A 23167-nucleotide genomic window follows, 5' to 3' on the forward strand; every position below is an offset into this window, starting at 1 on the left:
TTAAACAACAAAACTAATTGCATAGTTTGGATGTACACGACGAGACGAATTTTTTGAGCCTAATTAGTACATGATTAGCCATAAGTGCTACAGTAACCCACATGTGCTAATAATGCGGTCAAAGGCCTCAAAAGATTCGTCTCGCGGTTTCCAGATGAGTTCTAAAATTAATTTTTTTAATTAGTGTCCGAAAAACTCTCCCGACATCTAGTCAAACCGTTGATGTGACATAAAAAAATTTGGTTTGGGAACTAAACGGTGATCTGCAGTTGGTGATCTGCATTATACTTGTCAGTGGCCATTTGGGGATTGGGAGTAGTTGGTGATCTGCAGCTCCAGTTATAGCCACTGCAAGATCAGATTCGTGTGTGTGTCAGCAGAATCATCAGAGTGCAGCACGGGTGTGTTTAGATCAAAAAAACCTCCCAACATCCAAATTTTCCATCACATCAAAATCACATCGAAACATTAAATATAACAAATAACACATGCATGGAGTACTAAATGTAGGTAAATAAAAAAACTAATTGTATAATTTTGATGTACGTTGCGAGACGAATCTTTTGAGCCTAGTTAGGTCATGGTAGGACAATATTTACCACAAACAAATAAAAAGTGATACAATATGCTACAGTGTCCGATGTGACTTTTTGCATCCCCTTTTCCCTCCATCTAAACACAGCCCACGTGAGCTGTGGTCTGATGAATGGAATGCAATGCAGTGCAATGAAATATCTGTGTGCTGTGGGACAGAGAGACAGAGAGGTGAGCTGATCTACATGAGGGCTGTGTTCACTTCTAAAATTTCTCTTTCCAAACTTCACTATTCACCTATCACATCAAATTTTTTACCTCATGCATGGAGTATTAAATGTAGATAAATAAAAAAACCAATTGCATAGTTTTATGTACACGACGAGACGAATCTTTTCAGCCTAGTTAGGTCATGGTAGGACAATAATTATCACAAACAAACAAAAAATGCTACAATATGCCACAGTGTCCGATATGACTCTTTTTACCGTTATTTTACGCATCTAAACACGGCCGAGATGGCACCGATGGCTAGGCCAAGGCTACCACTAGTGCTACTGCCATTTGCTTGCAGGGATCACTGTACTGTGTACCAGTGTACAACAGTGCTGGTCCATGACAACTAGAAAGTGGTCTTCTGGTACAATCAAGCTCTCAAGAACAAACAAACAGAATACACAGTGGCTCAAAGTGGGGGGAGAACAAAGAGGGTAATTTGGAGAATCTCTTTCTCTCCGCACAATGGCCATCAGTACTGTACTCAGCCAAATCCACAAAAAGAAAGTGAAATATAAACGAGCCAGTTATTCCATTCTATTCCAACCATAAAGACTGGCTGTTATCACTCTGATTATTCCCACTACCTTAAGGAATATTGAGGGGAATTTTCTGCAGTGAATAGTAGATAATATGCTCTGCACCACTTGCCCATGGGCAGCACACCATAATTCAGAGACACAGGAAAAGATAAATCTTGCTCTAAACAAAGAAGTGAAAGAAATTGATAGCACTGAACCGAACAGTAAAAATGATGCAAGGAACAGGTAGAGTAAACTGTAAAATATATATTGCACTTCCTTTGTTTGAAGGAGAAAATACTAGTAGAGTTACTGCTCTGTAGAGAAAATACATAGTGGAGTGGCACAGTACATGAAAACAGTGACCAGAGCAGAACTCAGAGTTACATATGGTAATTAGTAGTGGTTCATCAACCTTAATCTCAGCAGCTAGCTTAGTTAATTAGGTGCAGTTGCTCAGTTGCCTACCTCCAGCACAATACAGTGACAGTAAATTCCACGGCTCACCACCTTGTGATCTGATTTCAGTTCCATCTCACTAGCAAATTACTAACCTGAAATACCAAAAGCAAAAAAAAAAATCTTTTTTCCTTCTTGATGCTTTGTGCTGCCATGGTGATTCCAGTCTTGAGCTAGCAGAGCGGGAACATCTCCGGGCAGGATCTAAGGAGGTCGTCGAGGGCGGCGGCGCCATCGAAGGCGAGGTAGGGGTCTGAGGACGCGGAAACGGCGGAGGCGGCGGCGGTGAGAGAGACGGCGACGGCCCCGGCGGCCGCGGCGGCGTTGGTGTTCATGCAGGCGAGGATGTCGTTGAGGGAGGCGAGCCGCGCGGCGAGCTCGGCGGCCTGGGTGCGGAGGACGGCGTTCTCGGCGTCGACGGCGAGGAGGCCCTGCGTGGTGAGGCCGAGCGCGGTGGCGACGTGCGCGTTCTCGCGGCGCAGGTGCGCGGCCTGCGCGGTGAGGTCGTCGAGGTGGCGCTTCTTGCGCATCCGCGAGCGGCGCGCCGACTCGCGGTTGGAGAGCATCCGCTTGGCGCGGCGCTGCTCCATGAGCGCGCGCAGCTCCTCCTCCGTGCCAGCGCCGGCGGCGAGGGCCGCGGTGGTCGCCGCGGAGAGCGAGCCCGAGCTGCCGCTCCCGCTCGAGGAAGCCATCGCTGGCGCTGCTGCTTGCTTCCTTCCGAGAACTGGCGTTTCTTGCAAGAACAGAGCAGAGCAGAGCAGAGCAGCTCCCTGCTCCTTGATTCCTTCTTCTTCCTTATTACACGCTACTAGCAGAGAAATCGAAGCTCTTCTTTTTGCTGTCCTCGATTTCCTGTTGCTGGTAAATTAGGGGACAGGACAGGACACTACTGAAGATCGTGGGTAGCAGCAGTAGGGAAGTGCATGCAAAGCTAAAGCTCGAGAAAGCTACTAGTTGTATAACTGAAACAGAGACGACGACAGGAAGGGCGACAGAGGAGGAGGAGGGCGATGCTACTAGAGAGGAAGAGAGGACGAGGAGGGGAGGACGACGAAGACGACGGCGGCGAAGGAGAAGGAGGAGGGAGGGAGGGGAGGGAGGGGCGCGGTGACGGGGGCGAGCAGTTTATGAGAAGACATAGAACCAGTAGAGGAAGACGACGGAGAAGGACTGGACGAGGTGGGTGCGTCGCCGGAGTGTGGAGTTGATCATAAACCCCGAGAGGAGGATCTCACTGATCACAGGCGACATCAATAAGGAACTCTAGGACGAATGGCAGCATGTGCTTCCCCCGCTGTTGGCTCCGATTGGCACTCCCAATCGGAGCAACCGGCCCGCGGCTTCGGCGGCGGCGGCGGCGAGGTGTGGAGGCGGTCGAGCGGGGCGGGCCGGCCTTATAAAGCGGCGGCCGGAGCTGCTGCAGCACCCGATTCGATCGGTGGTGGTGGTGGTGGGCGGTGGCTGGGTAGCTAGGCTAGGTGCTGGGCTCCTCGCTGCTCCTGCCGGTGGGGGAGATCAGAGATGCCCGCGCATCTGCCGGGAGGAGGAAGAGGGGAGGAAGGAGAGGGAGGAGGAGGGGGGGTTGGCGCAGCGACGACGCGGGGATTTATAGCCACGGGGAATGGGGGAGGAGGGAATCCCTTTCCGGGGATGTAGTCCAGGTCAGGGTTTTTTATCCCGACCGGTTAACCCAAACCGCCGGCCACCGGTTCCGGTTTACCGGACCGGTTGGACCGGTAACCGGTAAAAACCGGTTAAATTCAAATCCAAATTCAAATAAATTCAAAAACTCCCGTGCAACCGGTTCTGACCGGTTTACCGGCCGGTTTTACCGGTTTACCGGTCGGTTTGGCCGGTTTGAATTCGAATCCAAATTCAAAAGCTCCCGTGCAACCGGTTTACCGGCCGGTTTGACCGGTTTACCGGCCGGTTTGACCGGTTTGCCTGGTGGGCCTTAATGGGCCGGCCCATTTTTTTCTTTTTCTTTTTTGATTTAACTTCAACTCCCCGCAAACTATACTAAATGAACGAATTTTTGAGAAAATTTGACACTATTAGATTCGTTGCACCTTGAAGTATTTTTAGGAATTTTTTGAGATTTTTCCATTTTTTGGAATTCAAATTTAAAATTTGAATTTGGGCCGGTTTGAAACCGGCCGGAACCGGAACCGGTCCGGGCCGGTTAGACCGGTAACCGCGGTAACCGGACCGGTTCCGGTCGGTTTTTTTAACCCTGGTCCAGGTAGTAGAGCGCAGCAGAGCAGGGAATGGGATTGGGATTGGGATTGGAATTGGGAATGGGTGGAGTGGAGTCGTCGAGACCGCGTGGAAAGCGAATGGCGATTCCGATTCCGGTTCCCGGACGGACAGGGCGGCGGGCGGCGGGCGGCGGCTGCTCGGTGAGATCAGCGGCGGCGAGAAGCTCCGCTGGTTTCTTTCACCATTACCGCTAGCTGATCAAGCGAAGCCAGCACGGCCCTAGAAAATTTTGACCGCTAATTACGATATTAAATAAAATTAGTTTATAAAAATAACTCCACAATATCTGCGCTTGAAACCCTGAAGAATCTAATGAGCCTTTTGATCGTGTGATTAGAGGATGGTTACTGTAACATCACTGTAGTCAATTATTAATTAATTACCGTCATTAGATTCGTCATGAAAAATTATATTTATTTCTAAAAAAAATTTACAAATAGACTTCATTTAACACTCTACATGTCAGATTTTTTTTTTGACTTGTGTGGGCTAGGAAGTCTAGAACCAGGAGCCACGGTGAATCTTGCATGCTCGACCGTGACCCACCCGAATCTGCATCGGGTTCCGCGAGCACCAAGAGCAGAGCACGGTAAATAAAAATTCACCCCGTTTTTTTTCTTTCACTTCCCGATAGATCCGCGCGCGTGCGCGTGCGCGTGCGCGCGGGACGCTGGTTGGCCGCCCTTGCGTGCGTGCGTGCGTGCGGGCGGGCGCCGTGGCCGCACGTGCGGGCCCGATCGATGGACCTGGACGCAGCAGCGGCGAGGCATCCACGAATCCATCCATGGAGCAGCAAGCAGGACAGGGGCCTCGTGCTCCTCTGCTCCGCCGTCCCGCTCTGCTGCCGCCAGGTGGCAAGGCTCCATCCGCCCGAGCTTTTCCGCCATGGATGGAGGCAGGCATGAACAGAGCAGGGGGAGTAGAAAACTAGTGTGAAATTAAACTATGCTCCAACGGACGGGACGGACCAATCCCGGCGGCCCGCCATGGCGCCATCACCTTCTTTTTCTTCTCCACATGCGAGCTGAGCCCCGGTCCTCCTCCTCCTCCTCGTGGGTCGGCGGGTCCTCTTACATTCTCGCCATGGGCGTCATCTCGACATGATCGAGATCGGCCGGGACGGACACGAAGAACATTATTGAGTGGACATGATGGAACAGGCTAGGGTATCGGTGTCGTCGTCGCTCAGCCGATGAGCCTCGCGGAAAATCTAGAGCAGCGCACGGCAGCCGCGCGTGCAGAATCTGCCATGGCAAGTGGTGAAGCCCCAGGGCGCCCTTGTCTGCACGAATTCAACGGCTGGACCCCTGGACGGACACGAACCTATCTTCTTGGCTCGGAGTCCATCCATCATGAAAGAGAGAGATAAAGCTTTATATAGGTTTTTTTTTGTAACCTTAACCTCAGCTGGACTTGCCGACGTTATTTTCGCTCGTGTACCCACAGTCTCCTCCTGTTCATCAGAGGGCTCAGTTTTCTCTTTCTAAAACAAGTGTCAGATAAAAAAATTTTGCACTGTTGCGGACTCTGAAGCTCTGAAGCTGACCCGGAGAAATGTGAACAGGAACAAAAGAAATCACAGCGCCCAAATTCCTGCTGGATGTGGATCAGATGTTTAGATAAACTGGTCGTGACTAAACAAAGGGAAACAGATGCTACCTAGACGCAAAAGTTGCAGGCGACGAAAGGAGGCGGCTGCGCTCCCAGTATTGGACACCGTCAGTGGGTCCTCTGGTACAAGTTAGAACTGGATCGAAAGCACGGCCGGTTCCTGCGCCGTCGAGCCGTCCACTCCAACTCTCCAAGCAACCGAACACAGACCATCCAGACGCACGACACGAGCACGAGCACGAGCGCCTTTGCTCTTTCGTTCTATCTCGTCGTGCGCTGGAACCGGAAAGAGAGAGGGGAGGCCGGGGACCCGGCAGAAAGCGGCGGGGGAGACGGAGCTCGCGCCCATGCGGCGCTGCCGCCGCTTTCCCCGAACCGGCGGTCGCGGCCGGCACGCCGCGCAGCAGCAGCGCGCACCGATGGTCTCGGTCGCGACGATTCAGATCAGGTCGCTTAGCCTATAGCCTCTCCTCGTGCGAGCGAGATTCAGAGATCGATGCACGCTGGTGCTGCATCCTCGGCGGCTGCGGCTCCATCGCCATGCCGCCGTGTCCGTCCTTTTCCATGTCGCCAAAAAGGGGGTAGCGCGCGCGCGCGCGTCATCTTCCCGTGGAGGTCGTAGCTGCGCGGGTAAGTAGCCCCCATGCCGGCGCGTACGTGGAGGCCGCTGCTGGGAGCCATGGGTGCCGACCTCCATCACTAGTACTAACTAGTACAGAGCTACAAGGCCTCTGCTCTGACTCTGATCTTGCCCTCCCTGCGTATGTGGCGCAGCGGCGGGCGACGCGTGTCGAGCTGTCTCTTTCCCTGCAAGGATGCGCAGGCTCCGGGGTCCACCCATGCAATGCAGGCATGTTTACAACTCTCGCTTTCTAAAACTAATTAAGTAGCTTTAGTATAAAACAATTATATAATTTTTTTGAAACGAAAATTATATAATTAATCTAAGTTAAACTTGAATTTGTTTGTTTTTTTGGAAAATGAAACTTGAATGTGTCAGACGCAAACTAATCTCTCCATGCAAATTATAGAAACTTCAATCTAAGTCATTTGATCAACATTTAAGGGGTATGGGGGATTGGATAATTTTAAAATCTGGATCCACCTTTGGATTGAATAATCACACTTTTGCAAATCTCCTCTCCCACCTCTCTGCATCCCTCCCCTTGGGTATTTGATCTGATGGCTCAAATTAAAATTTTCATAGTTTGTATGAAAAGATTAGTTTATATCTGATATGGTCCTCGTTACTTTTAGGTAGAAAATCGTACGGGCGCGTGCGCGCAACTGAACAATAATCGAACATGCCTGCTTGTGATCGTACGTCTGGCTTGTTCCGCGCGCCGGGCGACGTGCCTGCGATTCAGGTCACTCACTAGATCAGCTCTCTCTGCTCCACCTGCGCTGCACATGCGTGTCACGCATGCACGAGCGATGCGATGTGCTGCGGGGTGGGGTGGCGGTGCCGGGGGTTGCCGGCCGGCGGCACCAGTTCCGATGAGGAACAGCCGGACAGGGCGAGCCGAGCCCCGATAGATCCCTCGTGTGTCTGGCGGCGCGGACACCTCCTGTGCGGTTGTGCCGCCGCACGTCATGTTCATGACGGGGCGGACCCAGAAATTGAAACTAGGGTAGAAAAAAATTTCTAAATGTAATTCGGTATACTCAAATAGCACTTTGGTAAAATTACGGTATATAATGATCAAAATTTACAATAACATAAGTATAAAGGCCTCATAATCATTCAATTCAACAAATTAGTTAAGAATCATGGTTCCATTAAGTGAGATTGAGATGAAATCACAGAATCATAGTCTTGTGGAATACAGGAACAGAGTACTGACCATTGAGGGGAGTGCAATTGTGCAATTGAGTTAGGCAGCCAGCTGCAGAGGCGCCGGACGATCGGGGCGGCCGCGCGGGTGTGCGGGAGGCTGTTGGCACAGGTGTGCTGGTTTGCCGTGGCTGCCAGCCGCGCAGGCCCGCAGCAGGCGGGAGGTGCGCGCCGCGCTTGCCCAGCAGGGAAGCTGTAGCTGCCGTCCGTGCAGACTTGCGCACGACGCCGGCGGGAGGCGCGCGCGCCACGCTTACCTAGCAAGGAAGCAGGCAGCAGGGACCGCGGGAGGCCGGGCGTCTGGGGTCAGGCGGGCAGTGGCAACTGGCCGGCGTGCGACCGCGGGTGGCGGCGCCTGGTGCCGGAACGCCAAGGCGCTGAGGCGGAAGGGGAGTCGGAGGGAGCCCGAGATTGGGAGACGGGGGAACTTGGGCTGAGGAAGAGCCTATTTGTTGGGCTAGGATTAATTGTTGGGTCATTAGTTAAGCCTGGGCTTTAATTTTTAAGCGCTAAAAGCTTTTTGGGCTGAATTTTTGGATAGTCCCGAGCCTACTTGGACTACCCATTGGGTCCGCCACTGTGTTCATGGCCTGAGAGGTGAGGCCGCCGCCGGGCCTAGCAGCTAGCTAGCTTGGCAGCGAAGGCACATCCACCGGCTAGTTGTTATGTGGTTTCTTTGTTTAGCAGTTTTGCTAGTGTTTACAAGGAGCTCTTTGTTTTCTTTAAAGTTTGTGTTGAGTTGAGTTGTTGAGTTGAAAGTGTGTTTGTATATCTTTATTTTTTTTCTCCTTCTAATAAAAATTATGGCAAATCTCTTGCCTTTCTCTTCAAAAAAAAAGGCACATCCACCGCCGGCGGCGTGTCGGGATCGGAAGCCCCCAGATGGATGGATCGTCGACACGGATCTTCAAAAAAAAAAGGCACATTCACGTTTTAGTGATGTTCTGTAGACAAAAAACCCTTTTATTTTTTACACTCAGCAAATGTGCCTAATGGAATGCACTCGGCAAACCACTAGACACTCGGCGAATGTGGGGTTCCGGTAGTGAATTCTTGCATTAATTGCATCACATACGTGGCTCAGCACGAGGAGGCCACGACACGGGAGTGTCTGTCTACCTATTCAGGATGGATCACCTTACAAGATCGACCAGTACTGCACCTGCAATGCATGCATCTCTGTCGTCGTCGACAATGAGCTACCTAGCAGCTGCATGGCTACACCTCCTCCGATCCGATCCTCTTCTTCTTCTTTTTTCTCGAAAGACCCCCGATCCTCTTCTTCTGGAATGCAGTATATGGAACAAGGCCAGAGAAAATAAAGAGGGGGAGGGGCGTGTTATCCTGATCGATGGCATGCATGGGTGGCTGGATGGATAGATCATAGATGTGGTGACCACAAGAGCAACGAGGCCGCGCCGATCGATCCGCGTATCCGCCTTCGTGCCGACGGGTGATGAGATGAGGTGACACCACTAGCGAGGCGATCGACCTCAGGGGGATCAGCCGATCAGGTAGCTTAGCTTATTAGTACCCAAGGCACATATAACTACAGGGCACAGGCAATGCATGCACTGGATCCAGCAGCCCTATCCACCACCTGACCTACCTCCCTACTGGCCGCCTTCTTTGCCCGCCGGCCTGCTGCCTGTGTGCCTCCTGTTGTTGCTGGAGGTACGGTACGGTGGTGCTCCAGCTCCAGCTGAGGGGCGGCACATGCATGACAAGTTGACAACTCCATCTCCATGCATGCAGGGTGTTGGTGCGAGCAGGGTTTAACTTTTCGGCGGAATTTCGCCGAAATTTCGGTTTTTTTTGTTTCCGCTAGTTACCGGGAAAAGAAATTTCGGTATTTTTCGATATATTTCGTTTCAAAATTCAACAAATTTCGTCCAAAATTCAACAAATTTCGTCCAAAATTCACCGAAATCCACCGAAATTTCGGAACGAAATTTCATTTCCGCGAAACACCGGGATTTCATCGGAAAACGAAATGGTTAACCCTGGGTGCGAGTGGGTGCTGCGCTTGAGCAAGCAGCACCACTATACTGCCGTGTCTGATTTAATTTGCACTGACCTGGCAAATTCTGCACTTGCGTATAAAAAAAAACTGGACCGGATATGATGGTCCCGTCATATTTCATTAAAAGAAAGCAATCGGCTTTGCTTCCCGGTCGAGAAGATCCTTCGAACCCCGGTCCCTCGTTGCAACACATGTCTGCTCTGTGAACGACGACTCAACATGCATGCTGATGCTGCCCTTTAAAAATGGGAAGTTCTCGAAGCGCGAGGCTAGCTCGTGAGAACGACAAAAAAGAACACATTGGGAAAAAAATATAAATTTGTTTGGAGGTTTCAACAAGATGAGCGCTCAAAAGGAGATCTTGAGTGAGAATGTGTGCCGAGATCGATCGAGCTCCTTTTGATCCAGACCCCCACATCCTGGCCACCAACTTGGCCGGCTGAATGCTCATGGCCACTGTGGAGAATGCATGCATCCATCCATGGATATTGTAGCAAGGTGTGACACAGATCTCTCTCTCTCTCTCTCTCTCTCTCTCTCTCTCTCTCTCTCTCTCTCTCTCTCTCTCTCTCTCTCTCATGCGGCATGGCTTGTGGGGGTACCCAACCAACCACATGGCAAAAGTGGAATCTCCTCCCAGAGATTCAAGAGGTGTGGAGAAAGGTGTGTGCTAGTAGCTTGTGTGTGCTTGTGCACCTTTGTGAGGAGTGGAGTGGCTTGGCACTATCGACCTGCAAGCATGCATGCCAACCGGTTAGTGGCCAAGCTGCTGCATTCTGCTGCTCATCAACTGCCCGGCCTGGTGCCGGCCTGGTGGTGTGCATGCATGGCATCCATGCATATGCTTGCTTCAAAACCTGGGTGCTGGTTTCACACCTAACACATACCGGACCACCTGTACCATGTAAGCGGTTTTCTCGCTGTGTGTTTAATCCATGGCAATTGGCATCATGTCCTACAGCAGTAGATAGCAGTACGGGAGACAAACTAACCATAGGTTAATTTTTTTAAAAAAATCATCTCAGGTGAAAGCAAAACTCAGACATGCCACAGTCGTTGCATATAAAATGTTTTGTGTGATGGTTCTGTTTCAGAACGCAAGGCGTTCTAGTTTTATCCTAAGTTAAATTTCTCTAGATTTGACCGAATGCTGGTGTATTGAATAATGCTAATGCATCAGCATTTGCAAAATCAAATTAACTTTATTAAATCCAATATGAAATATGCCTTGGTAGTGCATTTATTTTGCATTGTTTCTACAAACTTTGTCGAGAATATAAAGGTTTGATTTGGGACAACTAAAATGCCTTACATTGTTGAGGGTCGTTAAAGCTGTTTCTGCGCACAAAAAGATGTAAAAAAAAAGAGAAAGAAATGCAATTCTGTTGCGATGCTAAAGTTTTTGAGGCATTGAGCATCAGAGAAGGATTGACAGGACGGCCTAACTGGTTCCAAGCTGCTCTGTTCCATGGATACCTTACATGATACATCCAATCCACTCCACTGGTCCTAAACCTTTCAAAGTGCAAACATTTCTGTAAAGGAAAAGGGGTGCAAAGCAAACAAATAAAATAAATCTTTTTGCGATGGAGACCAGGAGTGTGCACATTAAGCTTGCTGGTTCCTGATTCTTTCATCTGGGGACAAGAACGGGCCGCTCGTTTTCGGCATATCTCTAAAACCCCATGTCCATGTTTTCGTATCTTCAAGTACACACATTGTATGTGCGCACCGTTCATAAAAAAGCTGATCATCAGAGACCATGAATTTGTATGGACCATTCATCTTATATCTAGGGTGCAAGTGTGAGTGTTGCTTTTCTTGCTGTCTCCAGGGCCAGTGCACAATTTTCTTAAACACTGCTATGTAAGGTTTCTATCAGAATCATACAAGGTACCAGCTGGGTTTCAAAGGAAACGGCGAAAAAGGAGATCGCAAAATGCAATCTTGTTTTCTTCCCTTTTTATGTTTGCTCTACCTAGACATATATGCACGTTTTAAGGTAATGCTAGTGTCTGGTCCATTAGTCAGACAGGAACAGAGGAACTGGACATGAGGAAGCCATGATGCAATGCATATGCAACACAATGGCAGCCCCATATTTCTCTTGCAGTTGCATGTAATGAAATCAACAAGTCATGGCTTCCACGACAAATTCGCTGCTCCGGAACACAGAACTAATCAACAGATCTTTTTCCTGGTTGGTGAGGCACTGAGACCTTGGGCAGTATTGCTAGCTTGTTTCACAGTGTCCAAACTGTTGTGGTCACATGGATTGCACTATGGGAAGGGGGGCTAAGGCTCTATTGGCTAAGGCCATTAAGCCAAGTGGGGCTGGCAGGAATGGTGGCCTGTGGTCACACTAAAGGGGCCCCTCAAATATGGCTAGTGATCTCATGATCTTTTGGCAATGCCTTGGATGTATGATTGCATGTTTCAAGCTAGAAACAGTAATGCATGTAGCAACTTCAAAACGTTGCAAATAAAGTTCAGAAAAGCCGATTATGAACAGGGAGGGCAGCCTTTGGCTGTTTAGCTACAATTTTAAATTGCTATTGTCTTTCAGCCTGCCTGAAAGGCTTCATATGGGGCTTGATATGCATACAAGATATATTCAGAATCCACCAATTGCTTAAAAATATATGGTTCAATGCCAGCAATTATTCAGTCCAAGGCGATTGGAGCAAGCAAGAAAGAACAGATTTGCCTGAGCAAAAGAATCGATTTCATTTCATTTAAGTATTTCATGGAACTGAAGGGGTAAAAATAAATAGATCTCTTACCCCTCCGTCCCCTCATTTGCAGCTATTTGTTTTGAACTAACTCTGTTTTTGAAACCAAACCTAATGGTAGTACTGTAGCAGAACGCTTCAAATCCTTACTGCAGTATGTTGTACGACAAGCTTCTATTATGTAGCGCACATGTGCGTCCTTCACTGATATCTTTTTCAGAGCCTTCTTAGCTGCCTTCCGTCCCCCGGATGAAAGAATAGCCTGATACATCCTGCAGACACAAATGTAACAAAATTCACATCCATAGAAATCTACATGGCTCCACGAGAAAAATCAACCTATAAATATATTATTATGATCCAACCTCAAGGAAGTCAGCACGTTGTGTGGAAGACCAGCAGATTTATATTCTGACCAGATCTGCTGGGCACGCTGTGAATTCTTTGACTTTACACATGCACTGAGAAGAAAATCAAGGCTTGTCCGAGAAACATTAAGTCCGAGCTCTTTGACGGCATGGAGGAGCACCATTCCAAGATCCAAATTGGTGATCTCCATTTCCCATATTTGGCAAAAAACCTTCGAAAAATCATTCAAGCAAGTAAGCTAAGTTACAATGGAAGCCGAAAGGAAGGGAAACATGTAGCTCACATGGAAATTTGTTTTGGAACATTTAAGACATCCTTAAGGAAAACAATTCAGAGAGATCTGCGTTACCCTAAATTATATTGTTCGTTAAAACCAAAAAATTATTCCAACTGTCACCACAATTCAAATGGAATGTCTTCTTTGAACTAACAGAAAACAAGAGAGATTGCATCAAGAAGTCATGAAATGCTCACCAAAGCCAAAAATAAAATAAAATCAGTAAAAACGCTTGTTCCATGGAAAACAAACAGAGACCAAATGGAACAGGCAACACACAGAAGGGAAAGTGCTTTCAACACACTGGAAAAAGAAGGGTGTGCAATTCGGAAAGTAAAGAATAGCATTAACATGAGATCCTCTGTTGATTTCCATTTCTAGTATGCATTGGGCAAAAGAAAGATGGGACAATTGCAAAGAAGTGAGTTACTGCATCTGTAAGCTTGATTATAGATACACCTGATCATTTTATACCATGAAATAACTCTTCAACAAACTAAAGGTAAAAATTGCACGTTTTCACAAGAGACAGGTGTGAATTTGCACATTTCACAAGAGAGGTGTACTCCCTCCGTCCCAAAATGAGTGTTGTTTTAGCATTCAAATTTTGTCCCACAAAGAGTGTTGTTTTATCTTGTAATGAGATCTATCTAATTAAAGCAATACCAAGTACCAAGAAAAGATTGTATAGGAAAACACATAGAGCCAATCAAATACTTAGTAAATGTTACTTTTCTACTTCCAATGCATATGCATGCATTGAGGATCCAGAAAACCAAATAAATAACAGGGTTTTCAATCATAATTGCTAGAATTAATTAGGGGTAACAAAGTCATTTCTTACTTCTTAGGATGAGTATTGTGTCTGAAATTTTCTAAAACACTTATTTTGGGACTGAGGGAGTATGTATACAAGGGTGATTTTGATCAAACTGTGGAAATCGGAGCCATCAGTATGTTATACAAGGGTGATTTTGATCAAACTGCGGAAATTGGTGACCATCAGGGATCCCAAAGCCCAAAAGGATTAATAAAAGAATACCTGATCAACAACCATATAAGTACTCATCTCATCTTTCTCCTTGAGCTGCTTAAGTAAATCAATCGCAGCACTGTCAACAAAAGACATAGCATATAAGCATATCGTGATAAGCTTGACTAAATGATGTAGAAAGGCAACACATCAGCTATCATACTCAGGGTAGTTGTGCTGAACACAGTATAGAAGAGCTCTGCCACACCCATCAAACCAGCTGCTTGAGTCATTCAGCTCATCCAGAAGTTGATGCATTCTATCCACTTCACCTTCTGTTCGAATATGATCCTGCAGAAGCAAATTGAAATGCTATAAGAAACGGAGATAACAATTAATTCTAAACTGTACAGATTTGCTTATTTCAACAGGAAAGATGGTTCACAGATCTACTCACGATCAGGGCAATGGCAGCCTTTGGCTCTAGTGACCCTCCAGATTGCTTTATATCGTCATACATGCGGAGTGCATCCAATATCTGGCCATTTGATGCCAGCGCTCCTACAAGTGCACTCTTGATGTCACTGAGGAACTTACTTGGTATTTCCTTATCCAGTAGAACCTAAGAAGGCAACAGCAGTTTAACATAGCCAATGTAACAAAGAACACCATAGCCCTCGTTCCGCGATACTGACAAATATACGAGAAAATTGAAGCATGAAAGCAGCTAAATGAAAGAACATTCTGATCAGCAAAAACCATCTACCTGCTTGGCCATATCAAAATTCCCAAATCTTGTGTATGCATTAATGAGTGCCACATATATATGTTTAGTCATTTGAATTCCATCTTGCCGTAATTGGTCATGATACTGTCAAAACAGTTAAAACATTAGAAAAAAATACATAGAAATAAATTTATAAATATGTTTCCCGCAATCATTTACAATGGAACTACAATGGGAAACTATAGGTAATTATAGTGCAGGATGTGTTGTGTTGGATGGAAGCTTATCCAAGGTCAAACAGACTTCACCAATTAAAAGAAATTTTGATTGACTACAGATATGCTTAGGTGAGCGGAAGGAATTGATCTGGTACTACTTAGCTTAGACAAAGTCCTCCAGAACCAAGACCTGTGCCTTTACACAAACCACAACATAAAAAGAGACTGGCAATAACAAGTGGTCTGGGACGTGGCAAACCTTAGCAATGTTCTCTTCAGACTCACAGTTCAGTATCAAATAACTGAATGTTTCAGAATCTGGTTTTACTCCAGCAATCTGCATTTGAGACATGACCATTTGTGCTCCACTGTAGTTTTTCTGCATAACATACAATCTCAAAATTACAGAGAAGTGCCAAAAGAGGTAAAAATAAAGGGAGATTTTTTTCAGAATGTCATTCTCAGCAGTATTTGCAACTTAGATTTTTTATAGGATCCACAAAATGCGTGCATGACTATTAGAGTTGTTATACATGTTAAAGATTCAAGTAACACTGAGCAAACAAGCGAAGTATGTGTCATTTCGTAGGTGTAAACTTATCATACTGACTGAACAAATATACTGGTCAATAATAGGGCCACTGTGCATTCAGGAATATAAATGAATACAATAATGTATGCAATGTCAAGATAAACAAACGGAAGAAACGGTGATCCAAGAATTTACCTCCCTATAATATCCAAGCATTATAACATTATACAGGCTTACAGTTGATATCTCCCCAGATTCTTCAGCATCTGTGAGTATATTGTAAGCACCTTCAAACTGCAAACAATGATCAATAAGCAACAGCTTCACATAAGGCCAAAAACATAGTAGGTGTCCAGCATCATGACTCACATCTTTCATTTTTACAAATAAACTTATCATGATTCTGAATGTTTCGCTTTTCAATTTCAAATTGTGGTGACGGATCAAATCATACATGGGGCGGACCTGCAAAATTAGAGCAAACATTGATTATAGATCATAGTAAGATTTCACTTGATCACACAAAAGATTGTTTTTGAAAAAGAGAATTGCTATGTGCCAGACCACCAATAGCATTTAATCATTAATCTTGTGGAGGGGGTGCTTTTCATACCCATTAAATGTGTATGGCTAGGTCTTTTGGGCCTTGAAATTGGGTTTTCGCTAACACATATATCATGGAGTTTGCTATAAACTTGTGATAGGTGGCATAATGTCACCAACAATCAAATTTATGCTGAAACAGCTTGAGAAAATGTGGCCGTACTTGTGTTTTAACTTAAAATAGGTGAGGCTGAGTTCATACTGGAAAAGCTTGTGGTCAAATAGGTGCTTAAGCTTGTTGCCTCATGTGTATACAATCATTTACAACAGGGAAGTGCACCTCGAAATGACAGATTCCTCTGACCTACCAGAGATGTCCTCGTAACTGGTGTAACAAGTAACAGATACCTGCTTGATACACCTACAAGCTCTTGTACTTACCATGTGAAGTTCGCCTCCTTGTTCACAAGCATGTATGATTGGGTGAAAAGATTCAATTGTCACATTGGAACCGGATTTACACATGCTGTCAGCTACGTCAAGAGCTAAGCCAATCTGCAACGAGTCTTAAATTAGTTACAACATTGCTTTGAGAAGTAAAGATGAATTCAAACACTCAGAAGTCAGAATCGAAGCTAAGCTTATTCCAAATTTAGCATACCACATGTATATATGTGATATCAGTTTGAAGTGGGATAAATAAGTTATAGTGTTAATATCATTGTTTAGCAATCAACTGATGCAAACCTTTGTGTCAACTGCAAGAAATGTTTTAGAGTCAACAAAAGGATAATTTAGACTAAAAAGGTTATTTTAACTTGATACCAAGCATTTTCTCGAATACAAAGAACTGTGTATAATTGCATTAAGAAGCATCGCATATTCACCACTTTTCTCACCTCAATATCCAGAACCGGATCAGTTAGGGGTCCAAGCAACCAAGGATTTTTAATGCATCCAGATTCAACTAAGCAAGAAGAATAATTACCTTCGGCGTGGTGGTGGTAGAAGTTCTGACACCCAACCCAACAACAGCAACAACAACAACATAGCTTTTTTTCCCAAGCAAGTTGGGGTAGGCTAGAGATGAAACCCGAAAGAAATAAGTTCAAGGTTCAGGCACATTGATAGCTAGTCTCCAAGCACTCCTATCCAAAGCTATCTCTTTAGAGATATTCCAATCCTTAAGGTCTCTCTTAACCAACTCATCCCACGTCAGTTTAGGTCTACCTCTACCCCTCTTTACATTATCGACTCGCTCAAGAACCCCATTACGCACCGGCGCCTCAGGAGGCCTTCGTTGGACATGTCCAAACCATCTCAGCCGATGCTGAATAAGTTTCTCCTCAATTGGTGCCACCCCGACCCTATCCCGAATAACTTCGTTCCGGACTCTATCCCTCCTTGTGTGCCCGCAAAACCACCGCAACATCCGCATCTCTGCTACACTCAGTTGCTGCACATGTCGCCTTTTTGTAGGCCAACATTCAGCACCGTATAACATCGCCGGACGAATTGCTGTCCTATAGAATTTGCCTTTTAGCTTTTGTGGCACCCTCTTGTCACAAAGGATGCCAGAAGCTTGCCGCCATTTCAACCAGCCAGCTGAAATTCTATGCCTAACATTTTCATCAATGCCGCCATCCTTTTGTAGCACCGATCCTAAATACCGAAAAGTATTCTTCTGGGCCACCACTTGCCCATCTAGACTAACGTCTCCTCCCTCATGCCTAGTCGCGCTGAAATCGCACATCATGTACTCGGTCTTGGTCCTACTAAGTCTGAACCCTTTCGACTCTAACGTGCGTCTCCACAGCTCTAACTTCCTATTAACCCCTGCCCTACTCTCGTCAACTAGCACCACATCATCAGCAAAGAGCATACACCAAGGGATCTCACCTTGTATATCCCTTGTGACCTCATCCATCACTAAAGCAAATAAATAAGGGCTCAATGCTGATCCCTGGTGTAGGCCTATGTTAATAGGAAAGTCAGTGGTGTTGCTATCACATGTCCGGACAAACGTCGTCGCATCCTTGTACATATCCTTAATGAGGGTAATGTACTTAGTTGGGACTTTGTGCTTCTCCAAAGCCCACCATATGACATTTCTCGGTACTTTGTCATATGCCTTCTCAAGGTCAATGAAGACCATGTGCAAGTCCTTCTTCTGCTCCCTATATCTCTCCATCAATTGTCGTATTAAGAAAATCGCCTCCATGGTTGACCTTCCAGGCATGAACCCAAATTGGTTTTGGGTCACACTTGTCACTCTTCTTAGGCGATGCTCGATAACCCTCTCCCAAAGCTTCATCGTATGGCTCATCAGTTTAATCCCACGGTAGTTAGTACAACTTTGAACATCGCCCTTGTTTTTGAAGATAGGTACTAATATACTTCTCCTCCATTCTTCCGGCATCTTGTTTGACCGAAAAATGAGATTAAAAAGCTTAGTTAACCATATTATTGCTCTATCTCCTAGGCATCTCCACACCTCAATGGGAATACCATCAGGGCCCATCGCTTTACCTCTCTTCATTCTCTTCAAAGCCTCCCCGATCTCTACCTCCTGAATTCTCCTCACAAAACGTCTGTTTGTATCGTCAAAAGAGTCATCTAAGTCAAGGGTAGGGCTCTCACTCTCCCCATTAAACAACTTGTCGAAGTACTCTCTTCATCTATCCATGATCTCCTCATCCTTCACTAGCAGTCGATCTGTCCCATCCTTAATGCATTTGATTTGGTTGATGTCCCTTGTCTTCCGCTCGCGGATCCTAGCCATCCTATAAATGTCCTTCTCCCCTTCTTTCGTGCCTAGCCGCTGATACAGGTCATCATACGCCTTACCCTTTGCTACACTCACAGCTCGCTTTGCAACCCTCTTCGCTAATTTATAGCCCTCGATGTTGGCTGCACTCTTGTCAAGATGAAGGCGCTTGAAACACTCCTTCTTCTCCTTAATAGCCCTTTGCACCTCGCCGTTCCACCACCAGGTGTCTTTCCCCTCCTGTTTGCCTCCCCTACTCACGCCAAACACCTCTGAGGCCACCTTCCGAACACATGTTGCCATCTTTAGCCACATGTCATCTGCGTCTTCTCCTTCTTCCCAAGGCCCCTCACCTAGCATCCTTTCCTTAAACGCTTGTGCCGCTTCCCCTCTAAGCTTCCACCACTTTGTTCTCGCAATCTTGGCACATTTGTCCCGGTGGACACGTACCCGAAGACGAAAGTCCGCCACCACAAGCTTGTGTTGAGGGACAACACACTCCCCAGGTATCACCTTACAATCTAAGCAATCACGTCTATCCTCCCTCCTAGTAAGGATAAAGTCGATCTGGCTCGAGTGTTGTCCACTACGAAACGTCACAAGATGGGATTCCCTCTTCTTAAACACGGTATTCGCTATCAACAAGTCGTAGGCTAACGCGAAGTTCAATACATCCTCCCCCTCTTGACTCTTGCTACCATACCCAAAACCCCCGTGCACTCGCTCGAACCCTACATTAGTCGCACCCACATGGCCGTTGAGATCTCCTCCTATGAAGAGTTTCTCGCTGGTAGGCACGGTACTAACCATGCTATCTAGATCTTCCCAGAACTGCATCTTGGTGCTCTCACTAAGACCTACCTGAGGGGCATAGGCACTGATCACATTCAAAACCGAATCTCCAACTACCAACCGGATTAGGATAATCCGGTCGCCTTGCCTTCTAACCTCTACGACTCCATCCTTAAGGCTCCTATCAATCAAGATGGCTACACCATTCCTACCCGGAGTTGCTCCCGTGTACCAAAGCTTGAAGCCAGTATCATCAATCTCCTTCGCCTTCTGGCCCTTCCATTTAGTCTCCTGAACGCATAGAATATTTACACGCCTCCTAATAGGTGAAAAAGAAAATATTGGGAAGATGGCCAAATGAAATAATAGGTGAAACACGTATTAACCATGCACTCCATGCTACACATTTTGGAAACGTAGAGTTGGTTCAGTAATACCCAAGCCAGGGTAAAATAACACAGTTATGAACATGACCAATATGGCAACATTGAAGCAATGTTTGTATGCCTGGGAGGCAAATGTCAAGAGTTTAGCAATTTCCACTATTTTGAAAAAGATTGATAAAGCTTCGGCATATCACATCATCCATTCAACTAGGATTACAACAAGGCTGTGAATGCATGTGTCGTTACCTTTGATGAATTGCAAAAGATAGAGATGATCGTGTTGTATGCAACAATAGAAGGTGCTACCTCAAATTTCTCATGCCATTTACGAAATGCCACTAACATTTCTTCAACCTTCAAGAAAAAATATCATAAAAAGGTGCTCTAGAAACAAAGTTTATTAGGTATAAGGGCCTTCATTAACTTGATAATCTCCTACACTTATTTCAAACATGTAGAAATTCTTCTTGGCAATGAGGCAACAGGGGAAGCAAAATATTTTTTGCAAGGAAGTCCTAACGTAATAACCATGAAAGGAAAACAATTAACATAGTGTAACGATAATTCAATAAGTGTATCACTTCACAAATATCAAACATAAGGATACCTCAAGGACCCAAGGTGTATCGCCAGTTGGCAAGATACCGACACAAGGTCCCTAGTAGCAACCTATGATGAAAAATGCCATCCTTCTAAATGGTTTGACAAATATTTTGGATAATTTCTAGTACTCTCAGAAATTACTCCCAATGCAATGTATTTTGGCAGGTAAGTGATTTCAATTTGGAAGTTTAGCATGATCCTTTTACTCTATGAAGAAAACGTAAAACAATACAATTTTATATTGTAAAGTTATTACTAAATTGATGATACAGGAAACTAGTAGTTCGTTCACATGCAACAAATTGCACTTAAAGTTCATTTTATATTAGAAGTTCATTTTATATTAGAAGCTATGAATGTTACCAGTAGTCATCATAAAAGATTCCTCACCAATATGTTCGGTATATTTGTGGCATAGCCCAAAATTAAGGATGAAATGGTTCCATCAGAACATCCTGAAACCACAAATCAAAAAATTAGTAGATAGAAGATTTTGAAACAAAAGAACAAAACAAAACAGTCTTAAGGCAAACCACAAAAGGGAAGAAAGAAAATGCACAGCACCATTTAGTGGTAAAAAAATGCAACTTCAGTGAAAAGATTTTCTGCTAATATTATTTGAGCACTTGAGTCCATCTCCATCTTATTGACATAAAAAGAAATGTGAGCTAAATATAGAAAACCTCCACTTGATTCATTACCTTTTGACCTCATCCCCTGAAGAAGTTTATCAGCATAGTTCTCTAGCTCTAGCCTACCCAATGATTTGAATATATTTGATATGTATTTTGAGCCTGAAACTTTCGTTAGATCAAGCAAATCCAACAAGGCGATCAGATCTTCTTTTCTGCCGCTTTCAGCAAAGGCTAACATGTAACTTTCTGCAAAATAGATGAGTCCGATACGGCACTTGTGAGAATCATCTGTCAGTATGCAGGCTTGAATAGCATCTGAATCAGCACTTCCAAATTATCAAGAACGAGTAAGAGAAAAGAAGAATCTGATTACGATATTTGGGTGGTTACCTGCTATGTCATAGTGAGCTTCCTCATTGTAATCTTCAACAGAATGACAAAGTTCTTGAATTTTTTCTTCATCTTGAACTCTAATACACAGCAACATCTCATAATAAGCTATTCTAGAGAAGGACTGTGGATTCGCATCCTTAAAGAATGCAGTGAACATCTCAAATTCCTCCAACAACCCCACATCGACAAGATACAAGAGGAATGGACCATAAACATCTTGCTCAATACTAAGCCCCTTATCTCTCATGGTCTCAAAAAGGCGGTAAGCCCTGTAAATGTACTCCACGGCGGAGTCAACATCCTTGCAAGCCCTCGCCTTGTCAAGACAAATCTTAATCAATGAATTAAACTCCTTGACCCCTGTTTCTCTCCCCAGCTTTCCGAAAAATTCAATCGTTGACTCTGTGCCAAGCTTATTAGCGCACAACCGCATCAGCTTCGTGTAGCGGCGGCTCTCGACGTTCTTGAATATGTACTGTTTCTTCTTCTCCCTCGCCACCTCCCTCCTCCAATGCATCAGTGGGTCCCTTGATGACGCTGACTTGAACCACTCAAAGTCCAGTATCTTGTTGCTCGTAGCAACCTCCCCAGCATCTTCCGAGTCCACTGGTGCTTCGGAGGGCGTCGCCTCTTCCGCGTCATCAGGCCCTGAGCATTGAACTAATGATAACTCACAGTCACAGCCACAGTTGGAACTGAAATTGTTGCAGGATTATATGGAAGTGCAATGGTACCATCTAGGACGGACATGAGCGCCTTGGTGAGAGCGTCAGGGGGATCATCCTCGTCTGCGCAGGAGAAGAACAAGGTTGAGAGCAGAGCCAGAAGCTAGTGCATATGGAATAAAGGTAGAGGACGGAAGTGGTAGTTCCCCATTGCTTGTTACCTAGGGCGTCGGCGTGAGCTTGGATGAGGGAGGACGGCAAGGTGGTCTTCTTCGAGGCCGCAGCCTGCTTGAGCCGCAGGAGGGAGGCCTGCGTGACGGCGGTGCCTGGGGTGACGGCGCCGCGGCGGCCGGAGAAGGGCCTCTTTCGGGTGCAGAGCTTCGGGGCAGCGACCGCAGTGTCGCCCTTGGACGCGGAGGCGGAGGTCGCGGGCTTGGGAGCGACGGCGGCGGCGGGGATGGCCGGCTTGGAGGCGGAGGAGGCGGCCTGCTTGGTCGTCTCCAGGAGGCGTTTCCACATGGGTGCTGGTCCGGCGGTCGGAGAAGACGCCGCCGCCGCCGGTGCGTGATGCGGCGGCGGATTCCGGCGGGCGCGAACGGAGCGGTGGAGATGGGCCGTTTCCCGTTGGGGTTGGACTGGACCCAAATGGGTCAGAATTCCGAACCCACCTAGCTCTGCGGACTGCGGACTGCGGAGCATGTGAAGAAAAGAAATGTGCCTAATTTTCCAACGAATTTAGATTTTTACAATTCCATTTTTTTTGAATTTATATGATGATCCTTCATCCCAATTCATCTATATATATATATATATATATATATATATATATATATATATATATATATATATATATATATATATATATATATATATATATATATATATATATATATATGTTCCGAATTTCAAATTAATTAATTAGCACCAACATCCAAACATTCCAGGAGATAGTCGTGCAGATGCTTGTAAAAGGGGTTAACAACCGCAAATCCAATCCCGCAAGCGAGCGCCAGCGAGCTTTGCAGCGACCGATCCCGT

General features: G+C 46.0%; 2 protein-coding genes across 4 annotated transcripts; both read right to left on the reverse strand.

The window, feature by feature from the left end:
- Positions 1-1578: 1578 nt before the first annotated feature.
- Positions 1579-3379, reverse strand: LOC120640066 (bZIP transcription factor 11-like). The gene has a single exon (XM_039915982.1). The coding sequence runs from the start codon at positions 2480-2482 to the stop codon at positions 1964-1966; it is 519 nt and encodes a 172-aa protein (XP_039771916.1). The 5' UTR covers positions 2483-3379; the 3' UTR covers positions 1579-1963.
- Positions 3380-12130: 8751 nt separating this feature from the next.
- LOC120640157 (pentatricopeptide repeat-containing protein At4g04790, mitochondrial-like) lies at positions 12131-22790 on the reverse strand. Of its 3 annotated transcripts, none has more exons than XM_039916102.1 (16): positions 22351-22790; positions 22199-22252; positions 21462-22112; positions 21138-21317; positions 20827-20891; positions 20080-20187; positions 16330-16443; positions 15715-15810; positions 15541-15639; positions 15073-15192; positions 14635-14739; positions 14326-14490; positions 14092-14219; positions 13938-14007; positions 12615-12829; positions 12131-12521 (listed from the first exon to the last, which is right to left on the reverse strand). In XM_039916102.1, exons 1-16 carry the CDS (start codon positions 22646-22648, stop codon positions 12323-12325), a joined length of 2667 nt encoding a protein of 888 aa, XP_039772036.1. In that variant the 5' UTR covers positions 22649-22790; the 3' UTR covers positions 12131-12322. The 3 variants fall into 3 exon arrangements, with proteins under 3 accessions (XP_039772036.1, XP_039771989.1, XP_039772087.1); XM_039916055.1 differs by having other exon boundaries at positions 21462-22124; positions 22351-22789; XM_039916153.1 differs by lacking the exon at positions 20080-20187 and having other exon boundaries at positions 21462-22124.
- Positions 22791-23167: the final 377 nt, after the last annotated feature.

Source organism: Panicum virgatum, chromosome 1K (genome assembly GCF_016808335.1).
Source record: "Panicum virgatum strain AP13 chromosome 1K, P.virgatum_v5, whole genome shotgun sequence".
Taxonomy (NCBI): domain Eukaryota; kingdom Viridiplantae; phylum Streptophyta; class Magnoliopsida; order Poales; family Poaceae; genus Panicum; species Panicum virgatum.

Excerpts from the sequence above, each read along its gene's own strand:
- LOC120640066 (XM_039915982.1), bottom strand. The coding sequence starts at position 2,482 with ATGGCTTCCTCGAGCGGGAGCGGCAGCTCGGGCTCGCTCTCCGCGGCG.
- LOC120640157 (XM_039916055.1), bottom strand. The coding sequence starts at position 22,648 with ATGTGGAAACGCCTCCTGGAGACGACCAAGCAGGCCGCCTCCTCCGCC. Across the intron at positions 15,640-15,714 it reads TATTTGTAAAAATGAAAGAT|TTTGAAGGTGCTTACAATAT; the intron begins GTGAGTCATGAT and ends CATTGTTTGCAG. Across the intron at positions 15,193-15,540 it reads TGCTTGGATATTATAGGGAG|AAAAACTACAGTGGAGCACA; the intron begins GTAAATTCTTGG and ends TATGTTATGCAG.